At 35.9% G+C, this 16,754-nt stretch overlaps 2 protein-coding genes across 3 annotated transcripts; both read right to left on the bottom strand.

The window, feature by feature from the left end:
- Positions 1 to 1,532: 1,532 nt before the first annotated feature.
- Positions 1,533 to 16,744, bottom strand: LOC124081302 (zinc finger protein 850-like). 2 transcript variants are annotated; one of them, XM_046427511.2, is made up of 4 exons: positions 11,820 to 16,744; positions 4,947 to 5,003; positions 4,782 to 4,860; positions 1,533 to 3,731 (listed from the first exon to the last, which is right to left on the bottom strand). In XM_046427511.2, the coding sequence occupies exons 2-4, from the start codon at positions 4,948 to 4,950 to the stop codon at positions 1,799 to 1,801; spliced, it is 2,016 nt and encodes a 671-aa protein (XP_046283467.1). In that variant the 5' UTR covers positions 4,951 to 5,003; positions 11,820 to 16,744; the 3' UTR covers positions 1,533 to 1,798. The 2 variants fall into 2 exon arrangements, with proteins under 2 accessions (XP_046283467.1, XP_046283466.1); XM_046427510.2 differs by lacking the exon at positions 4,947 to 5,003.
- On the bottom strand, positions 9,661 to 11,826 carry LOC124081303 (ragulator complex protein LAMTOR1-like). Its single transcript, XM_046427512.2, has one exon. The coding sequence runs from the start codon at positions 10,273 to 10,275 to the stop codon at positions 9,934 to 9,936; it is 342 nt and encodes a 113-aa protein (XP_046283468.1). The 5' UTR covers positions 10,276 to 11,826; the 3' UTR covers positions 9,661 to 9,933.
- Positions 16,745 to 16,754: the final 10 nt, after the last annotated feature.

Raw genomic sequence — 16,754 nt, 5'->3', positions numbered from 1 at the left:
AATCTGAGGATTTTAAAATCAGTTCACCTCCAGGGCTCCAACAGTTGCCAGTCCATGATAGGGGACTGCATCCTAGAAATATCCCATTGGATCTATTTGTATGGCTAAGGAGCTAATCCTTTGTACCCTCTGACACCCACTGGCCCCATGTTTTCGGGGCTCTCAGGTTGGGTCTCCATATTTAATCACTCTCACACCTACCCTTTTGAATTCCTGGCCAGATGAATCTCTCCCAGCTGGTCCTGTGAGCTGCTGCATTCAAGGAACAGGGAGAGCTGGGTAGGATTCCAAAACTTATACATATAAATATGGACTGTTATGGTTTAGATACAAGTTGTCTCTGAAATCTCATGTGAGACACTGTGAAAATGTTCAGAGGTAAATGATTCTAAAACTTAATTTTGCAGGGTATATTATCCTTCGCTGGCATCCTGTATTACCCTGTGTAAAGGCTTCTCCACATCTGATTTCGTTCTGGTCACTTAGGTACACTCTATGTCATGCAATGTGGGTTTTCCAGGCCTATATTTTAGGCCTATGTTGGGTTTGCCTGGAACTGGCTCCCCCAGGTGACAGCCTCCAGTGGCACAGCTACAAAACGAATTATTTCACTGTCCTCTACAGGCAGCTGGAGGGATGTGGCTTCTTTTCTGCACTAGGATATGGTGCAGCATACCTTTCAAGCTAGTCTAGAAGTGATTATGCTCCCTGATCTCTCTGTACCCAGACATGTCAGTTCTTTTAATGCCCTTATCCCTCCAATTTTCTCATAGAGGTTCTACTTCAGCTGGTGCTGGGAATTGTTTCCTTATTTTATTGCGTCCAACTTCCTGGGTCCTCCACCTCTTTTGAATGGCCAGTATTAATTCCCAGTAATATCCCTGGTTTTCATACTCCTTGCAGAGAAACTACCTTTCTTGGTTTCATGCAGGGAACAACCAGAACAATTACCTTCTCTATTCTGACATCTGGAAATCTCCCCTCAAATATGATAATTCTGATATAAATTATGATAATCATGTTTTCTCCAGTTTTTAAAAGTGAGAGCATTTGGTAATGTTTGATTTAAACTACACTAATATGCTTTCAGTGTGGAACCTTATCTGCACGACACTGTTTCTGTATTTCATTGCTTCTATCACAATAAAGTTTACTAAATCTTAAGCAAAACTTAAAACTTATTATCCTTTTCTTTATTAAAGTAATTTTTCTCAATAGCCTTCACATGCACCACGATATGTGGTATAGATAAGAACTTTAGTATACTTCTTATATTTGAAATGGATTTTTCTAAATTACGTTTTCTGTTATCTAAAGTATATATTTTGAACAAATGTCATTCCATATTAGCTTCCAAGAATAAGGCTTCATATTTTGAAGAAATTTTGAAAATTGATTAGTCTTAGACACATTACTTATATTTTTAGGATTTCTACAAAACTATAAAATCTCCAGGTTTTAGTAACGGTTGAACCATGGCTAAAAGCTTTGATAATTTTTCTTCTTTTTCTTTCCCTCCCTCCCTCCCTCTCTCTCTCTCTCTCTCTCCCTCCCTCCCTCTCTCTCTCTCTCGTATAAATTCTCAAGGGACTGAACAATATCTGAGTGAACAACTGTTGGAAACTTTCTCAATTTTTTTTTACATTTCTATTTCTATCTGCTATGATTCCTCTGGTGTGGAGTAAGTGTTGAACCATTGTCAACTGTTGACAGTGTCACGTTTCACTTGTAGAGGTTCTCTCCAGTATGGATTCTCTGATGTAGTGTAAGGCATGGTTTTCAATCAAAACCTTTGACGTTATTTACAATGGTATGGCTTCTGTCCAGTATGAATTCTCTTGTGATCAATAAGGTATGACCTTTGGTTAAAACCTTTGCCACATTTTTCACATTTGTAGAGCTTCCCTCCAATATGAAATTTCTGGTGTTTGGCAAGGGTCGATCTGTGATGAAAAGCTTTGCTACATTCTTCACAGTTATAGGGCCTATCTCCAGTATGACTTTTCTGGTGTTGAGTAAAGATTGATATGTAATTAAAACTTTTGCCACATTCTTCACATGTGTAGGGCCACTCTCCAGTATGAATGCTCTGGTGGTCAGCAAGCTTAGCTCTTTGACTGAAAGCTTTGCCACATTCTTTACAATTGTATGGCTTCTCTCCAGTATGAATTCTCTGGTGCACTTTAAGTTGTGATGTTTGAGCGAAACCTTTGCTACATTCTTTACATTTGTAAGGCTTCTCTCCAGTATGAACTCTCTGATGGCTAGTAAGGCTTGATTTTCTACAAAAATCTTTGGCACATTCTTTACATTTGTAGGGCTTCTCTCCCGTATGAATTCTCTGGTGTATAATAAGATTTGATCTGTAATGAAAGCCTTTGCCACATTCTTCACATGTGTAGAGATTTTTTCCAGCATGATTTTTCTGGTAATAAACAAGGTCTGATCTTTGATTAAAAGGTTTGCCACATCCTCCACATTTGTAGGGCTTCTCAACAGTATCAACACTGTGATGTGGAGGAAGGTTTTGAATTTCATTAAAAGTTTTGTTACATTCTTTACATTTGTAGGACTTTTCTCCAGTGTGAATTTTCTGGTGTTCATTAAGATGTGCTCCTTGCTTAAAACCTTTGCCACATTCTTTACATTTGTAGGGGCGCTCTCCAGTATGAATTCTCTGGTGTTGAGTAAGGCCTGCTCTGAAATAAAAGCTTTTGCCACATTCTTCACATTTGTAATGCCGCTCTCCAGTATGAACTCGCTGGTGTTCCTTAAGATATGATCTTTCTTTAAAATCTTTGCCACATTCTTCACATTTGTAGGGTCGCTCTCCAGTATGAATTCTCTGGTGTTGAGTAAGGCTTGATTTTTGACTAAAACCTTTGCCACATTTTTCACATTTGTATGGCCGCTCGCCAGTGTGAATTCTCTGGTGTATCTTAAAATATGATCTTTGTTGAAAACCCTTGCCACATTCTTCACATTTATAGGGTTTCTCTCCGGTATGAACTCTTTGGTGGTGAGTAAGGGTTGATCTTTGACTAAAACCTTTACCACATTCTTCACATGTGTAGGGCCTCTCTCCAGTATGAACTCTCTGGTGTTCAGCAAGCTTTGATCTTTGATAAAATCTTTTACCACATTCTTCACATGTATAGGGCCGCTCTCCAGTATGAATTTTCTCATGTTGAGTAAGACTTGATCTTTGACTAAAACCTTTGCCACATTCATCACATTTGTAGGGCCGCTCTCCAGTATGACTTCTCTGGTGTGTTTTAAGCTGTGATGATTGATAAAAACCTTTGCTACATTCTTCACATTTGTAGGGCCACTCCCTTGTATGATTTCTCTTGTGTGCAGTAAGCAATGATCTCATATGAAAAACTTTGCCACATTCTTTACAGTTGTACTTCTTTCCATTATAAGAACCTTGGGGTTGAGTAAAGATTGAAAAATTCTTCAAGGATTTGGCATATTCTTCACACTTGTAGGATTTGTCTCCAGTACAAAGTAACTGGCATTGATTATCAAGTGAGCTTTTTGTTCTCTCACAGCTATGAAATCTGAGACGTTCAGAAAGGGTTGAGCAATTATTAATGGCTGTGACACATTCTTTACACTTGCATGGCTTCTCTCCAGCACAAATACTCTGATGCTTAACCGGGGGTGATCTTTGATTAAAACTTTTGCCACATTCTTTAAATTTGTAGGGTTTATCACTGTCATGGTATCTGTGGGGTTTAGAAAGGGTTGAATGATTAAATGCTTTGATACATTCTTTGAACTCATAGGACTCCCTTCCAGTATGAATTCTCTTCTATTGAGTAAGTTTTGCAATTTAATTAAGTGCTTCTTCATATACCTTACACTTGCAAGTCTTGTATTGCCTGTGAATTATTTGGATGGATACTTAAGTTTTAAGCACTGAAGTAAGACTTCACATTGTTCATCTTTGGAAAGGTTCTTTGAAAAATGGAGCATATTAATTATTTATGGCATTGCAACCTATACTAAAATTTTTGAGTTTCTTTTTATTCATAATTTTTATCACCAATACAAACACACTAGTACTTAATTAGAGTAGTCACCTGGCTAAAGGTGTTTCACTACATATGTAGCATACTTTCTGGAAATCTATGTCTGAATTTCCATGAAGGAGTAAGAACCTCTCTACAATCATTGAAATTGTATGTATGGACACAAGGAGAAATTATTGCTTTATGGCAGAATAATGAACATTTGGAAAAGAAACTCTCAAAAGGACCACTTTTAGAAACTTGTCTTTCACTTTTAAATCTCTTTTCTCTACAAAAGTTTGACTAGAATTGGTCAAGTTAAAAATTGAAGCATGTACTAGGATCTCTTTTCAGATTTTCAACATTTCCTTTCAGAGGAAATGTATGTTTCAGAGACTGCTGTGGGGGCTAGGGTTGTGGCTCAGTGGCAGAGCACTTGCCTAGCATGTGTGAGGCACTGGGTTTGATTCTAAGTACCACATATAAATAAATAAAATAAATATCCATCAACAACTAGAAAAAAAAAAAAAAGACTGCTGTGTACATATTTTTAAAGACATAGAAAGCCCCCAAAAAGTAACTGGCATAAGTGAATTCTTTTCTGAGATGTTAAATGTTCATAATATCTATTAGCAATGAAGTTTTCATTATGAAGTCACTGCTAATTTGTTTTGTCCTTTGTAATATTATTTCTGACCTTCACTCTCACTTATAGTTTCCCATGTTTTTCTTAGTTGTAAGTAGTCAAAGTCCCAATTTCCATACCTTCCCTTCATCATTCTTTGAAACAAATATTTTATTCCCTGCTCTGGTGGAGATTCATGCATATGATGAGAAGTCCTGGCTGAAATAAACAAAAATAACAATTATTATACTTATTAAACTGGGATGAATAAATACATTTTGAAAACATAACATATAAAATTATACCCATGTCAGGACATCAGCAGGAAATCCAAGGCCATCATTACTCCAGAAATAAATAGACTAAGAAAAATGGAGATAGAAATACTCTGTGAGTACTGTCCAAAACCATCTTAGAGAACATAGGGTCCAAGATGAGTACATTACTAAGAAGAGTGATATAGTAGTGGGAAGGAAACTGTGTTACTTTTATCAACCAGCCCTCCCCTCCCCCATAATATAGCATTGTGCAATTAGAAAAAAATTTATCAACTCCCTTCCCTCTCAGTATTATATGTGAAATATGAAGCACAAGCAAACATTTGTGGCTTTCTTGAGGACTGTCTAAAAACTGGTTTCTCTCTGCCATGACAGAGATCTAGAGAAAAGAGATTTTGAATGACAATACCACAAAGATGTTCAAGAAGGGTAAAAGCCAACGGAATCTCAAGAAAAAATACAGAGAAAATTCTTAATATTGAAAAACACACACGCTTCAAAAAGATTCACCATTAAAAAAAGCTTGAGAGGCAATTAAAAACCTGGCACAGCCTATGACCATATTACCTGGAAGAAGCCAACACATGGTGATCAAGACATAGAGCTTGTAATTTACATTTTTAAATATTTGTTATTTATAGACTTATTTTATTGACAAATTAAGTTCTAAGTATATATGAAGTATGCCATGTATTTAAAAGTATACATGCATGGTGAAATGACTAAACCTAGTGAATTAATGCATGCATTATTTCATATAATTATCAGTTTTGTGCTTAGAAATCATTACATTAATTCTATTAGCATTTATCAAGAGTACAATACATTATGCTTGTCATGTAGTAAATACAACTATAACTATTGACCTGATGCACAATTAAAAAAAAAAATCACAGACTTTGACCAACACTGTGCCAATACTCCACAAATCCCAATACCTGGTGAACACAATTTTATTCTGCATTTCTAACTTCCAGATGCTTCTGCAGCAGACTTTCTGTGTCTGCCTTATTTAACTTAATGCAAATTCTGCATATTCATCTCAGGTCACCTCAAATGACACATTATCTCTTTTATGGTTAAATATTAATCATGTAGAAATATCAAAGTTTTTCTCATTCAATCACTGATAGGTACATAAGGTAAATCCGTATTTGACTATTGTGAACAATGTTTCCACTGAACTTGGCAGTGGAGTAATCTCCTCAACATGCTGATTTAATCTTGAGGATACATATTTAGTACTTGCATTTGGGGATACAAGGTCATTCAACTTCTAATCTTTTTATGTACAATGCTTCAGATTAAAGCCATGGGTGCTGCATCACTGAACTACAACACAGCCTATTAAAAATTGTTTATTTTGAGACATGGTGTCACTAAGTTGCTGTGATTTGCCTCAAACCTGAAATCCTCTTGCACAGCTTCCCAATTAGCTGGGATTACAAGCATGCAGCACTTTACTTGCCTCATTTTCATTTACTTAAAACTTCCATACTATTTTTAAAAATGAGTATATAATCTACTGTTGGTTGGTTTTTAAATGAACAAACCAATTAAAAAGACTACAGCACACAAAGAAAAACTTGGTTTTATAAAAGTAACAAAAAAAATTAGGAATTAAAACATTAGGAAAATGGGAGTTATTAGTAATTACTAAATGACCTTTGAAAGAGGTTTAGTGAGCTAATCCAGAACACAGAGAATTGAATACAATTTAGACAAAATTTGTTAACAGAAACAAGCAGAAATTGTATACGTAAAGAGTTCCTTTAAAAAACTATCTGAGAGAATCAGAGGAGGTTGTGCACAGCTGTGATCCCATCAACCTGAGAGTCTGGGCCAGGAGGCCATCCTTAGCAACATAATAAGGTCCTGTCAAAAATTTTACAAAATGAAAACAGCTGAAGATGTTATTGAGTTGTAAAGCACTGCTTAGTTCCATCCCTTATGCTAGTGAAAAAGTTTGAGATATTACAAGTATCATAAACAAAACAAATCAAGATCCAAGAAGCTCAATTATCTTCAAGTGGGGGGGGGGGGCGATCTCAAGAATTATTTAATCAAAGTTTTAAAAATTTAGAAGAAATCTTGAGGACACCAAGAGAAAAAAAGATGTGTCTAACAATACTGAAAGGAATGAGGAATATTGCCAAAGGAGTAAAAGAATAAAATTACCAACCAAGATTATTATGTGCAGAAATACTAGATTTGAAAAATAAAGAATTTAAAGATATGTAAATACCCAAAAGTTTATCACCACTAGATCTATCCTCGAAAAAACTCTAAAGGGAATTCTTCATGCTGAAAAATAAATCTGCACAACAACAAGTCATATGAAACTGTAAAGTTTTCTTGGCAAACAAAAAGTCCCATACAATGCTACTTTACTATAATGATGGGTTATAAAAAAAAATTAATTTTGCAATAAAATTTCAAAGACAAAAGTATAAAAATCAACATAAACCTGTTAATGGGAATGTGATATAAAACTGCAGTAACATAATTTTGAAATGATATATAAATATACGGGACTTTTATATTGAATTGAAGTTAATTTGTCACCAATTTAAAATATAATGTAAACTTTATAAAGTTTCAATGTAAATGACAAAATGAATCCCCATAGAATGTGTAAACAGAAGAGAGGAATGAAAACATGTCACCATGAAAAGCAATGAACCACAAATGAAACCATTAAGAAAAGTTAAAAAAACAATTATAAGAAATATAGAAAACTGCTTACAAAGTAGGAGTAGTGATTTCTAAATATTGAGAAATTTACTTGATTACAAATGCATTATTACCAAACCTCAATCAAAACAAAAAGCTTGAGCAACAGAATTAAAACTACAAAAATACAATGGTATGTAATCTACAGGAGACTCTATATCTAGGACTCAAAAAAAGTGAAAGCAAAAGAATATAAAAATGTTACATACAAAAGTGACCAAAAGAAAGCTGGGTCACTAAGCTATGGTATGCAAAACATAGTTTTAAACAAAAAGTTACATGAGATCAAAAAATAGACTTCAACTTGAAAAAATTAAAAAGAGGCAAAGTAGAATACTATATAAAGATAAAAGGTACTTTTCCTTTGGATACTGCAATAAGAATAGATACACTTTTCACTCATTTAAATAATACTTCCCAGATAGAAAAGGGTAAGAATGAAAGAAGTGAATAAAGAAATAGAAAGCAACGCTATAAAACTAGGAGACACAAATTCCCATTTGCTGTGAAGTCCAACAAAATGGTAATCACAAAAGACTGAAAAATACTTTAAACCAATTTGACTTATATACTCAAAGGTATTACTAGCAAATGGACCATTATACTAGATAGACTAACTTACAGGGAATAAAATAAAGGTTAATTAGAGATGAAGATATTAAAACTATTTTGTAGACATCATAGAATAAAATTAGAAATCAAAAGTGGAAGGAAAGTTCAAAAATATGTGGCAGTAGATTGAATATACTCAAAGCTATCTGGAGACTCCACGTAATATCTATCAAACTCCCAATGTTATTTTTTGCAGAAACAACAAGTGAACACGGCAGCTTTTTTCAGTTGTTAATATTGACATCAAGTTAGACAAATAGGCATATAGAGTTCTGAGTGGGTGTGGTATAATAAGCCTTCCCATATATGGCAAATAAAGACATTTGCACACCAATGTTTGTTACGATATTACTCAACAGGACCATGATATGGAGGCAAACCAAATGTCCCTTGAAATGAGTAGATGGGGCAATTCAGATTATAGAAACTATAGAATATTTTAAAGTCAAAAAAGTAAGAAATTTTCTAAAATCTATAATAAGGATAAATCTTAAGTACATTATGTTACCTGAAATAAGTCACTACCAAAAAGACATATACTGCAGAACTGTACTGATATAAAATATTTAACCTAACAAACAAAAAGAAAACCCCTTTCTGAACAGAAATGAGAATGGTGTTTGTGATGAAGACAGAAATGAGGCCTTGTTTATTTTTTTTAGTATAATTTTACTTTATTATTGCTCCTAGAAAAATTTAATTACATGTTAAAAATTACATACGAAGCTTGCAAATGTGATTTTTATTATATCTCTATTAGACAGCACCGTTCTACAGATCACCCTGCTTTAACAGTGTGTTATTGAAAACCTCATCCTTTTGGAAAGGAGGGAAAGTATTAATGCAGAGGAGGTGACAGCAGTAGATGATGTGCAAAAGGGGGAGGTTAACTAGGACATGCACTTGTCCGTCCATTTGTCTTTTGTTTGTATGATTCACAAAAAAAAGAAAAAGAAAAAAAAAACCTCCTTGGCAAAATGAGTTTTTTCAGCTCTCTTCATCCCAGGTAAGTAGTATTCTGTACCTTGCCCATCTCCAGGAAAAACCTGTTCTCAGATTTACTTTAGCTAATATACTGGAAAGGATCTGATAAGACAATTCACACCACATTGCAAATAACTGGTAACTTTATGTTTACCCTCTCAGAGGGAATTTCCATTTTAAAAGGGAACAATCCCTGAACCCAAAGGAATACCTAATGGTGGGGTTTCAGTCGTCAGTGACAGGTGAGTGAGAAGTAGAATCTGGTTTTATGTGTGTGTTTGTATGTATGGCTACACTCTGGATGTGGTTGAGAGTAGGGTCTTTGGATAGAAAGGTGATATGGCTGACCAACAAGCTGAGGAAAGAAGGTAGCAAATCCCCAGCTGGATCAGAAATGGGAAGGGCTCTCAGATACCAACCAGATTCAGTGCTGGCCCTCAAGGGTTTATTAAGTAATAGAATAACACAGTTGATGTCACCAAAGGGTAGGTATGAAGATGGTCTCCATGGTAACTACTATGGAGTAGCAGAAAGACTCTCAGAGTAGGATTCAGGAGACTTGTTATTGCAGTCCACTGACTCACTGGCTTAACTCTGAGCAAGTCCTTTACCCCTTGGGTCTCATTTTCTTTCTCTGCTGCAAGTCAGAGAAGGGGATAGGCTCGCTGGCCAGCGCTTGGTGGGGCTAGCTGGTAAGAGATGGCAGCAGTGGCAGCTTCTTCCAATGGGTCAGGCTGCTGCTCAGCACAGCCAAGCCTGTGCTGTACTGCCTTGCCAGGTCCATGTACTCATGCTGCTCCATGCCCTGGGAGTCTGCAGCAGACACATCAATGATGTTGCTAGCTGGTTTTGCGAGGATGGAAGAGAGCAGGGCCTGCTCATCTGTGCGAGCAAAAGGCAGGCTGTGGTAGTTGGGCTCAGCTCCATTGAGGGCTTTGGTGGGGGGGCTACTAGGGTCCAATAGCAGCTTCCGCTCCTCTGGGTCCTGGTCCAAATCCTCATTTTCACTGCTGTAGCAGCACCCCATGGCCGGGGTTGGGCAGGGCGCTCAGGCCACGCGGAGGAGGGACCGAGGCCTTGTTTAGATGGGAATTAATTTTTTCTTTTTTGAGATGTAAACTTTCTAGAGATATATTACATAATACTTTAAATTACCATTACTGAACAGTAAACTTGAAATGTTGGAGAAAACAAGTTTTGTTTTGTGGTTTTGATCAAAATTAAAATTTTAAACAATACATAAGATAAACAAAATTGCAAAATTTTTGAAAGCTATGGTCTTTATCCTATAAATAAGAACAAACTCATCAATATAAATTATGGGAATGCATGTAATCCCAGCTACTAGCAATTCTGAGTCAGAGAGATTATAAATTCAAAGCCATCCTCAACAACTTACTGAGAACATCTCTCCAAATATAAATAAAAAGGGGCTGGGATGTAGCTCATTACTAGCACACATTTGAATTCAGTCTCCATTACATTTATGTATAGGAAATTTCTATTACTATGCACATAGAAAGGATAAAAAACAAGTTCAGATAAAATATTAAAGTCATTTTTTAAAAACAGGTGTAATATTTATACAATTAAGTTAAAGCACATTTAATTTTATTGGCAACAGAAACAATGTTCATGCATATTTCAACTTACATGGAATTTGTGAAGTAATGGAATTTTGCCATCTAATCACAAATAAAACAGTATTAACAGATGTGAATAAAATCTACTCGACAACGTGAAACTACTCTATAAAATGAAAGAAAAAAAGAGAAAATTCAACCAACAAAATTGTAAATAATAACGGAAGTATTATTTTTAAAAACCTTTTTGTATAACTACATTTATATCTGTGACTGCAGACCCAAAAAATAGCAGTCACTGTGAGAATCCTGACATTCATTACATGGCAGAAAATTTCACAGAAAATCCATTGTAAGTATTCAGAAAGAGCTCTGATAAGGGAATTTTAATGAATAAATACATAAACAATATCAGAGAGACTGCTTTGTGACATTAACATATTACAATGGTTTGACCTGGAGGTCTCTGGAAATGTGCACAGCTTTCTTAGAGATCCACAAATAAGGAAGACCTGTCAGATCATGCAGACCCTCACAAGCAAAGGGAAGTGCTTTGGTGATTAACTGGAATGAACTGGGACCTCACTGGAAGAAAGCAGGAGACTTTACTGAAACTGAAAGCATAGGAAGTACGTGTTCTTCTATGACAACAACAGAAAGAAACCTAAGCTTCTGAAAAATCTTTTCTGCTGGGATAACTTCTCAATCAACATTTTGAAGTCTGGCTTCCTCCTTGACTTTTGGGCCTTTCAACTGTGGCCTCTAAGTACAATTGATCTAGAGCAAAGGATATATATCACAACAAGAAAGGGAGAGATTAAAGATTTTTAAAAATGTAATTAATATTCTATCTATACCCAAAAATGCCCTATCTTTTTTCTTGAAAGCACAAATCTGAAATTCATTCTTGCAGAGAAGTTCCCCCAAAAAATGAAGGAAATTAAATATTGATAATTAATTAGGAATTCTGAAGGGAAGTCATCCTCACCCAGGAAGACCAAGTTTCTGTAGTTCTCTAACATCACATCTCTATATAAATTTCGCTGAGCAGAATCCAGGCATTCCCACTCCTCTTCAGAGAAATTAATGGCCACATCTCTGAATGCCAACAATTCCTGGAATGAGAATCAGTATATAAATAGCACATTGACCACATGATATTTCAGAGTTTTTAATTAACCAAAGTTGAAATTAGAAATGGCTCTCATGTAGGTGAGAAACTTCTAGTATTTAATAAGATAATTTTAAACACAGTGATACTCTCTATAATCTAATTCTGAGGAAAAAGTGACATAAGTACAAAAAGTGTATATACCCTACTTTTGTGAAATAAAATATAAAATTATGGCATCAAAACAAGAATATACATTTTAATTGTTATTTTACCTATCATAAGATAAATTGTACATATGCCTCACATAGGTAAGTTATCATGATTTAGAAGGGTAATTCTAAAATTGTAATTGTACAACCACGAATCAGAGATTTACTAAAATGTACACTCTTGATTCAGTAGTTCTGAGATGAAACCTGGTTGTCTAAATGTACAGCAAGCTCTCTAGTGATTCCAATAACAGTGGTATCAGAGAAATTTTTGAATTGCAAGGAGCTAGACCACTAAATGAAACATTCATTGATGAGTCTACATTCAAATATTTTATGGGATTTATGCATGTTATTAAAATAGCAAATAGCAACAATCCTTTTTGATAATTCAAATGTGTACATATCACTCTAAGAGGTTTTTCATATCTTAATTCATAAAAATGAAAATAATATGATAGCAGTAAGAGTATTCATCTTTTATAATATTTTATAAAGCATCCAGTAAATGGTAATGCTTGACTTTTGCCCAAGTTTATTTGAACTGGAATTTAGAAGGAACATTCAAGTCAAAAGAAAGTGTGAATGTTACAAAGAATTTTCAGAGCAGGAAAGTTATTATAAATAAGAACAGTAATGGAAACATGTTAAGAAGACAACAAAATCAAATTGATTAAGTGATATTTATATTTTATATACACAGACATAAAAATGTCAACTTTTATGCATTAAAATAAATTTTCATGTGAATAAAAAGAAATATATTCAATTTTTTAAAAAATATTTGTTTCTTTTAGTTGTACACAATGCCTTTATTTTTATTTATTTATTTTTATGTGGTGCTGAGAATCGAATCCAGGGTCTTGCACATACCAGGCAAGCACTCTACCACTGAGCCACAACCCCATCCCTATATTCAATTTTTTTAACTTACAAATCAATTTGGGATAGCGAATTTTTAAAAAACACACTATTGACCCAATCACAGTGGCACATGTCTGTAATCCCTGAGGCTCAGAAGGTTGAAAGAAGCACATTCAAAGCTAGGCTCCACAATTTAGTGAGGCCCTAAACAACATAGTGAGACTCTGTCTCAAAATTTTTAAAAGGGGGCTGTGGATATTGGTCTGTTTTCAAGTACCCCTGAGTTCCATCCCTGTACCAAAACAAAAAAGACTAAATAACTCTATGGGTCAAAGTGACCCTGAGAAGAATGATCAATGTTATTATAAACAAGATTTTGTTTAAGGAGGTGATAACCTTCCCCAGAAGAAGAAAAAAAATACCCCCTAAAAAAGGGAAAAATTGATAGGGATTTAAAGCCTCCTCTGTACAAGTTCTTAAAAGATGATTTTGATTTTGGCAAATACCTTGCAATACCCCAATCCTGCCTGTGTAACAAAGGAAAAAAACACACTGGTGACTACTAATTTGGGCAAGACCTGAGAGCTACAAATTACACTGTTTCAGATATTCATCCCACAGTACCTAATCCATACACCTTACTAATGGTGATGTCAGGTAACTGCCTGGTTCACAGTGCTAGAATTAAAAGGTGAGTTCTTTTGCAACCCTCTTAAAAAGAATTCCTAATCACTGCTTTTGAGTGACAGGACTTCAATACAAAAGTAACTATTCAGGATTGCCAGACTATCCTACATCAGGAATTTAAAATGTTTTGTGTTTTGTTTAATGGAAGGCTACCAAAAGAGTTAGCTGTGAGGGTTACAGCTGGATAAAGAAATCCTTTCATGATATAAGGATGATCTGCCTGTAGCCAACCCCAACTACGAACTCTGATTTTCAAATACTATTGCTGTGGGAAAACACCACCCCTCATGTGGATATGAGGTGTCCACTAAAATGACTTATTTTGTAAACAAGTCACCTACCTGGGACTCCTGATTAGCCAATGACTTAAATCTTGATGTCAGATTAAAAGCAAGCTAGCTTGAGCCTTAAAGAACTAGAGACAGATACATGGGTTCCCAGAAATGTCAGTGTTATGATCTAGATATTAGGTGTCCCACAAAAGCTCACATGTGAGACTATGCAAGGTTTAGATATAAAGTGATTGGGTTATGACAGTCTTACCTATTCAGTGCATTAATCCCTGGTTCACAGTAAATGCAGGCAGGTAGGGTATAGCTGGAGAAGGTAACTCCCTGGGGTTTATATTTTGTCCCTGTTGAGCAAAGCTTTCTGTGCTTCCTGGCACTATATTCCCAACTGCTTTTCCCCACCACAGTCTTCTGCCATGATATTCTGACTCATCCCAGGCCTTGAGGAATGTAGTCAGCTACCTATGACTGAAACTGTAAACCCCCCTGAACAAACTTTTCCTCCTCTAAAATTGTTCTTGTTATTCGGAATTTTGGTCTCAGCACTGAAAACATTGACTAAAACACTCAGCATGCTGCCATATTTGGGTCCCTAGTTTTTGGACTAACAGGTAAACTCCTGCATGAAGCCTTTTAAGGCTTCCTTTTAAGGAACAAATAAAACGTTTCACTTATACACCAGAATGCCAAGCTGTCTTTGAGAAGTTAAAACAAAGGTTCATGACAGCCCCTCCCTAGGCCTGTCTGACTCTATGTGAATGAGAAACAAAACACAGACCATGAAGTTCTCTTACACACACTGAAGGCATATTGCAACCAGTAGCCTATGTGAGACATCGGCTTGACCACACAGTGAAAGGAGGGTACTCTGCCTTTGGGGTATGATTGACACTGGTGATTTACCACAAGAGGTTGAGAAACACACTCTAGAACTATCCATCACTGGGTTTGTTGCTCATCAAGTCCTATCCTACTAAAACAGAAGGATTGGTGTCAGCTGACTCCTAGGATGATAGGGAGATCACAGGTCATCCTATCTGACAATCCAAATGTCAACCTCAACAGAAACCATGCCACCTTAAATCAAAAAAACCTGTTACCAGTAGATGACATGACTACTCTGAGAACTTGGAGATCTATGGCAAGTGGGATTTGCTTGATTAGCCTATCACTGAGCCAGACGGAAACATCTTCATCTATAGAGGCAGGATCATGGCTGGATACTTGGCAGTCATGGCACAACAGAAATTAAAAACTGAGATTTGGGGGCTGGGGATGTGGCTCAAGCGGTAGGGCGCTCGCATGGCATGCGTGTGGCCTGGGTTCGATCCTCAGCACCATATACAAACAAAGATGGTGTGTCCACCGAAAACTAAAATAAATAAATAAATATTTTTTTTAAAAAACTGAGATTTTGCTGTGAACAACATCAACCCAGAAAGCCAAGCTAATTTTTCTCACAAGAGCTCTGACTGACCAAAGGAAAGAAGGTAAGCATTTATACTGACTCAAAATATGCCTTCAAGATAGTACATACTCATGAAGTTATCTGGAAAGAAAGAGGACTCCTTGCAGCTAAGAACAAGGACATTAAGGTACCCTTGAAAATATTGCCAATAATATAGGCTACGTTCACACCATAGCAGGTGGCAATCATGCAATGTCCTGGCTGTCAGACAATTGATACCTATGTGGCCAGGAGAAAACAGGCTGCTGATGGGACAACCAAAAGGACCAGAAAAGACAAACTGTTTATCAGGGACCTAATACCTCAGCTTGAATCAAACCCATTCCAAATCTTTTTATACTAACGAGAACAAGAAAAGGAGCGAAGAATGGAGCTTATTATCCAAAGATAACACTGGGATAAAACTGATAAGTACAGATAGAAATCCTATGGGTTCATCCTTCCTCCTGAAGCATTCCCCTGTTCTTGATAAAAAATTCAAGAAGAGTGCTCATTAGAGGAAGGGTTCCTTGGTCAATTTCATCAAGCCCCCACTTGTGAGGGCCATGCCTCCAATGGATTTTTCAGTAAGCGATCAGAACTGCATCTTTTGCACTCAAAACAATTCAAGGACTAATATACAGTGTACCATTAAAAAAAAAAAAACCTCGATTTGTAAAAATATAGCCTTTTGATGATTGGTAAGTACATTTTACCCAAATGCCCTTTCATAGAAACCTGTAAATATTTGCTTGTACTTGTAGACACCTTCTCTGTGAGAGTCAGGCTTATTCTACCAGAAAAGACTTCAGAAATAACTAGTGTCCTCTTAAAGGAGCTGATCTCAAGATACTGGATCCTCTTAATGCAAAGTAACATAGACTGTATTTCATTGCAGAAGTGACCCCATGAGTGTGCAAAACACCAAATGGCTAATGGCAGTGATATGTATTCTGGAGACCCCAGTCTTTAAAAAAAAAAAAAAATTATATATATATTTATATCTCAACCATACCTAAAGTATGCCAAGAAACCCACCTGCTTTGGGATGTTTTTGTCATATGCTCTCCTCAAAAGGGTATCTACAGAACAAGAATTAAATTGAGTCCACAAAAAAAAAAAAAAATAGTATATTAAAGACCCTTCCTTATATCATGGTGGGACAGAGAAAAACTTGGCAAGAGCTAAATAAAAAATAAAAAATAAAAAAAAAAACAGGTTAATACAATGTGAACAAAAATCAGTCAAACATTAACTGTTCTACAAGAGTCTGCTTCTTCCAGGTCACTACCAGGGCTGGAATTTCCTCTCC

The sequence above is a fragment of the Marmota monax genome, unplaced genomic scaffold, assembly GCF_021218885.2.
Source record: "Marmota monax isolate L192 unplaced genomic scaffold, Marmota_monax_Labrador192_F-V1.1 WCK01_AAM20220418_F8-fsc00917, whole genome shotgun sequence".
Lineage (NCBI taxonomy): Eukaryota > Metazoa > Chordata > Mammalia > Rodentia > Sciuridae > Marmota > Marmota monax.
This window is presented reverse-complemented; position numbering and strand designations above follow the sequence as displayed.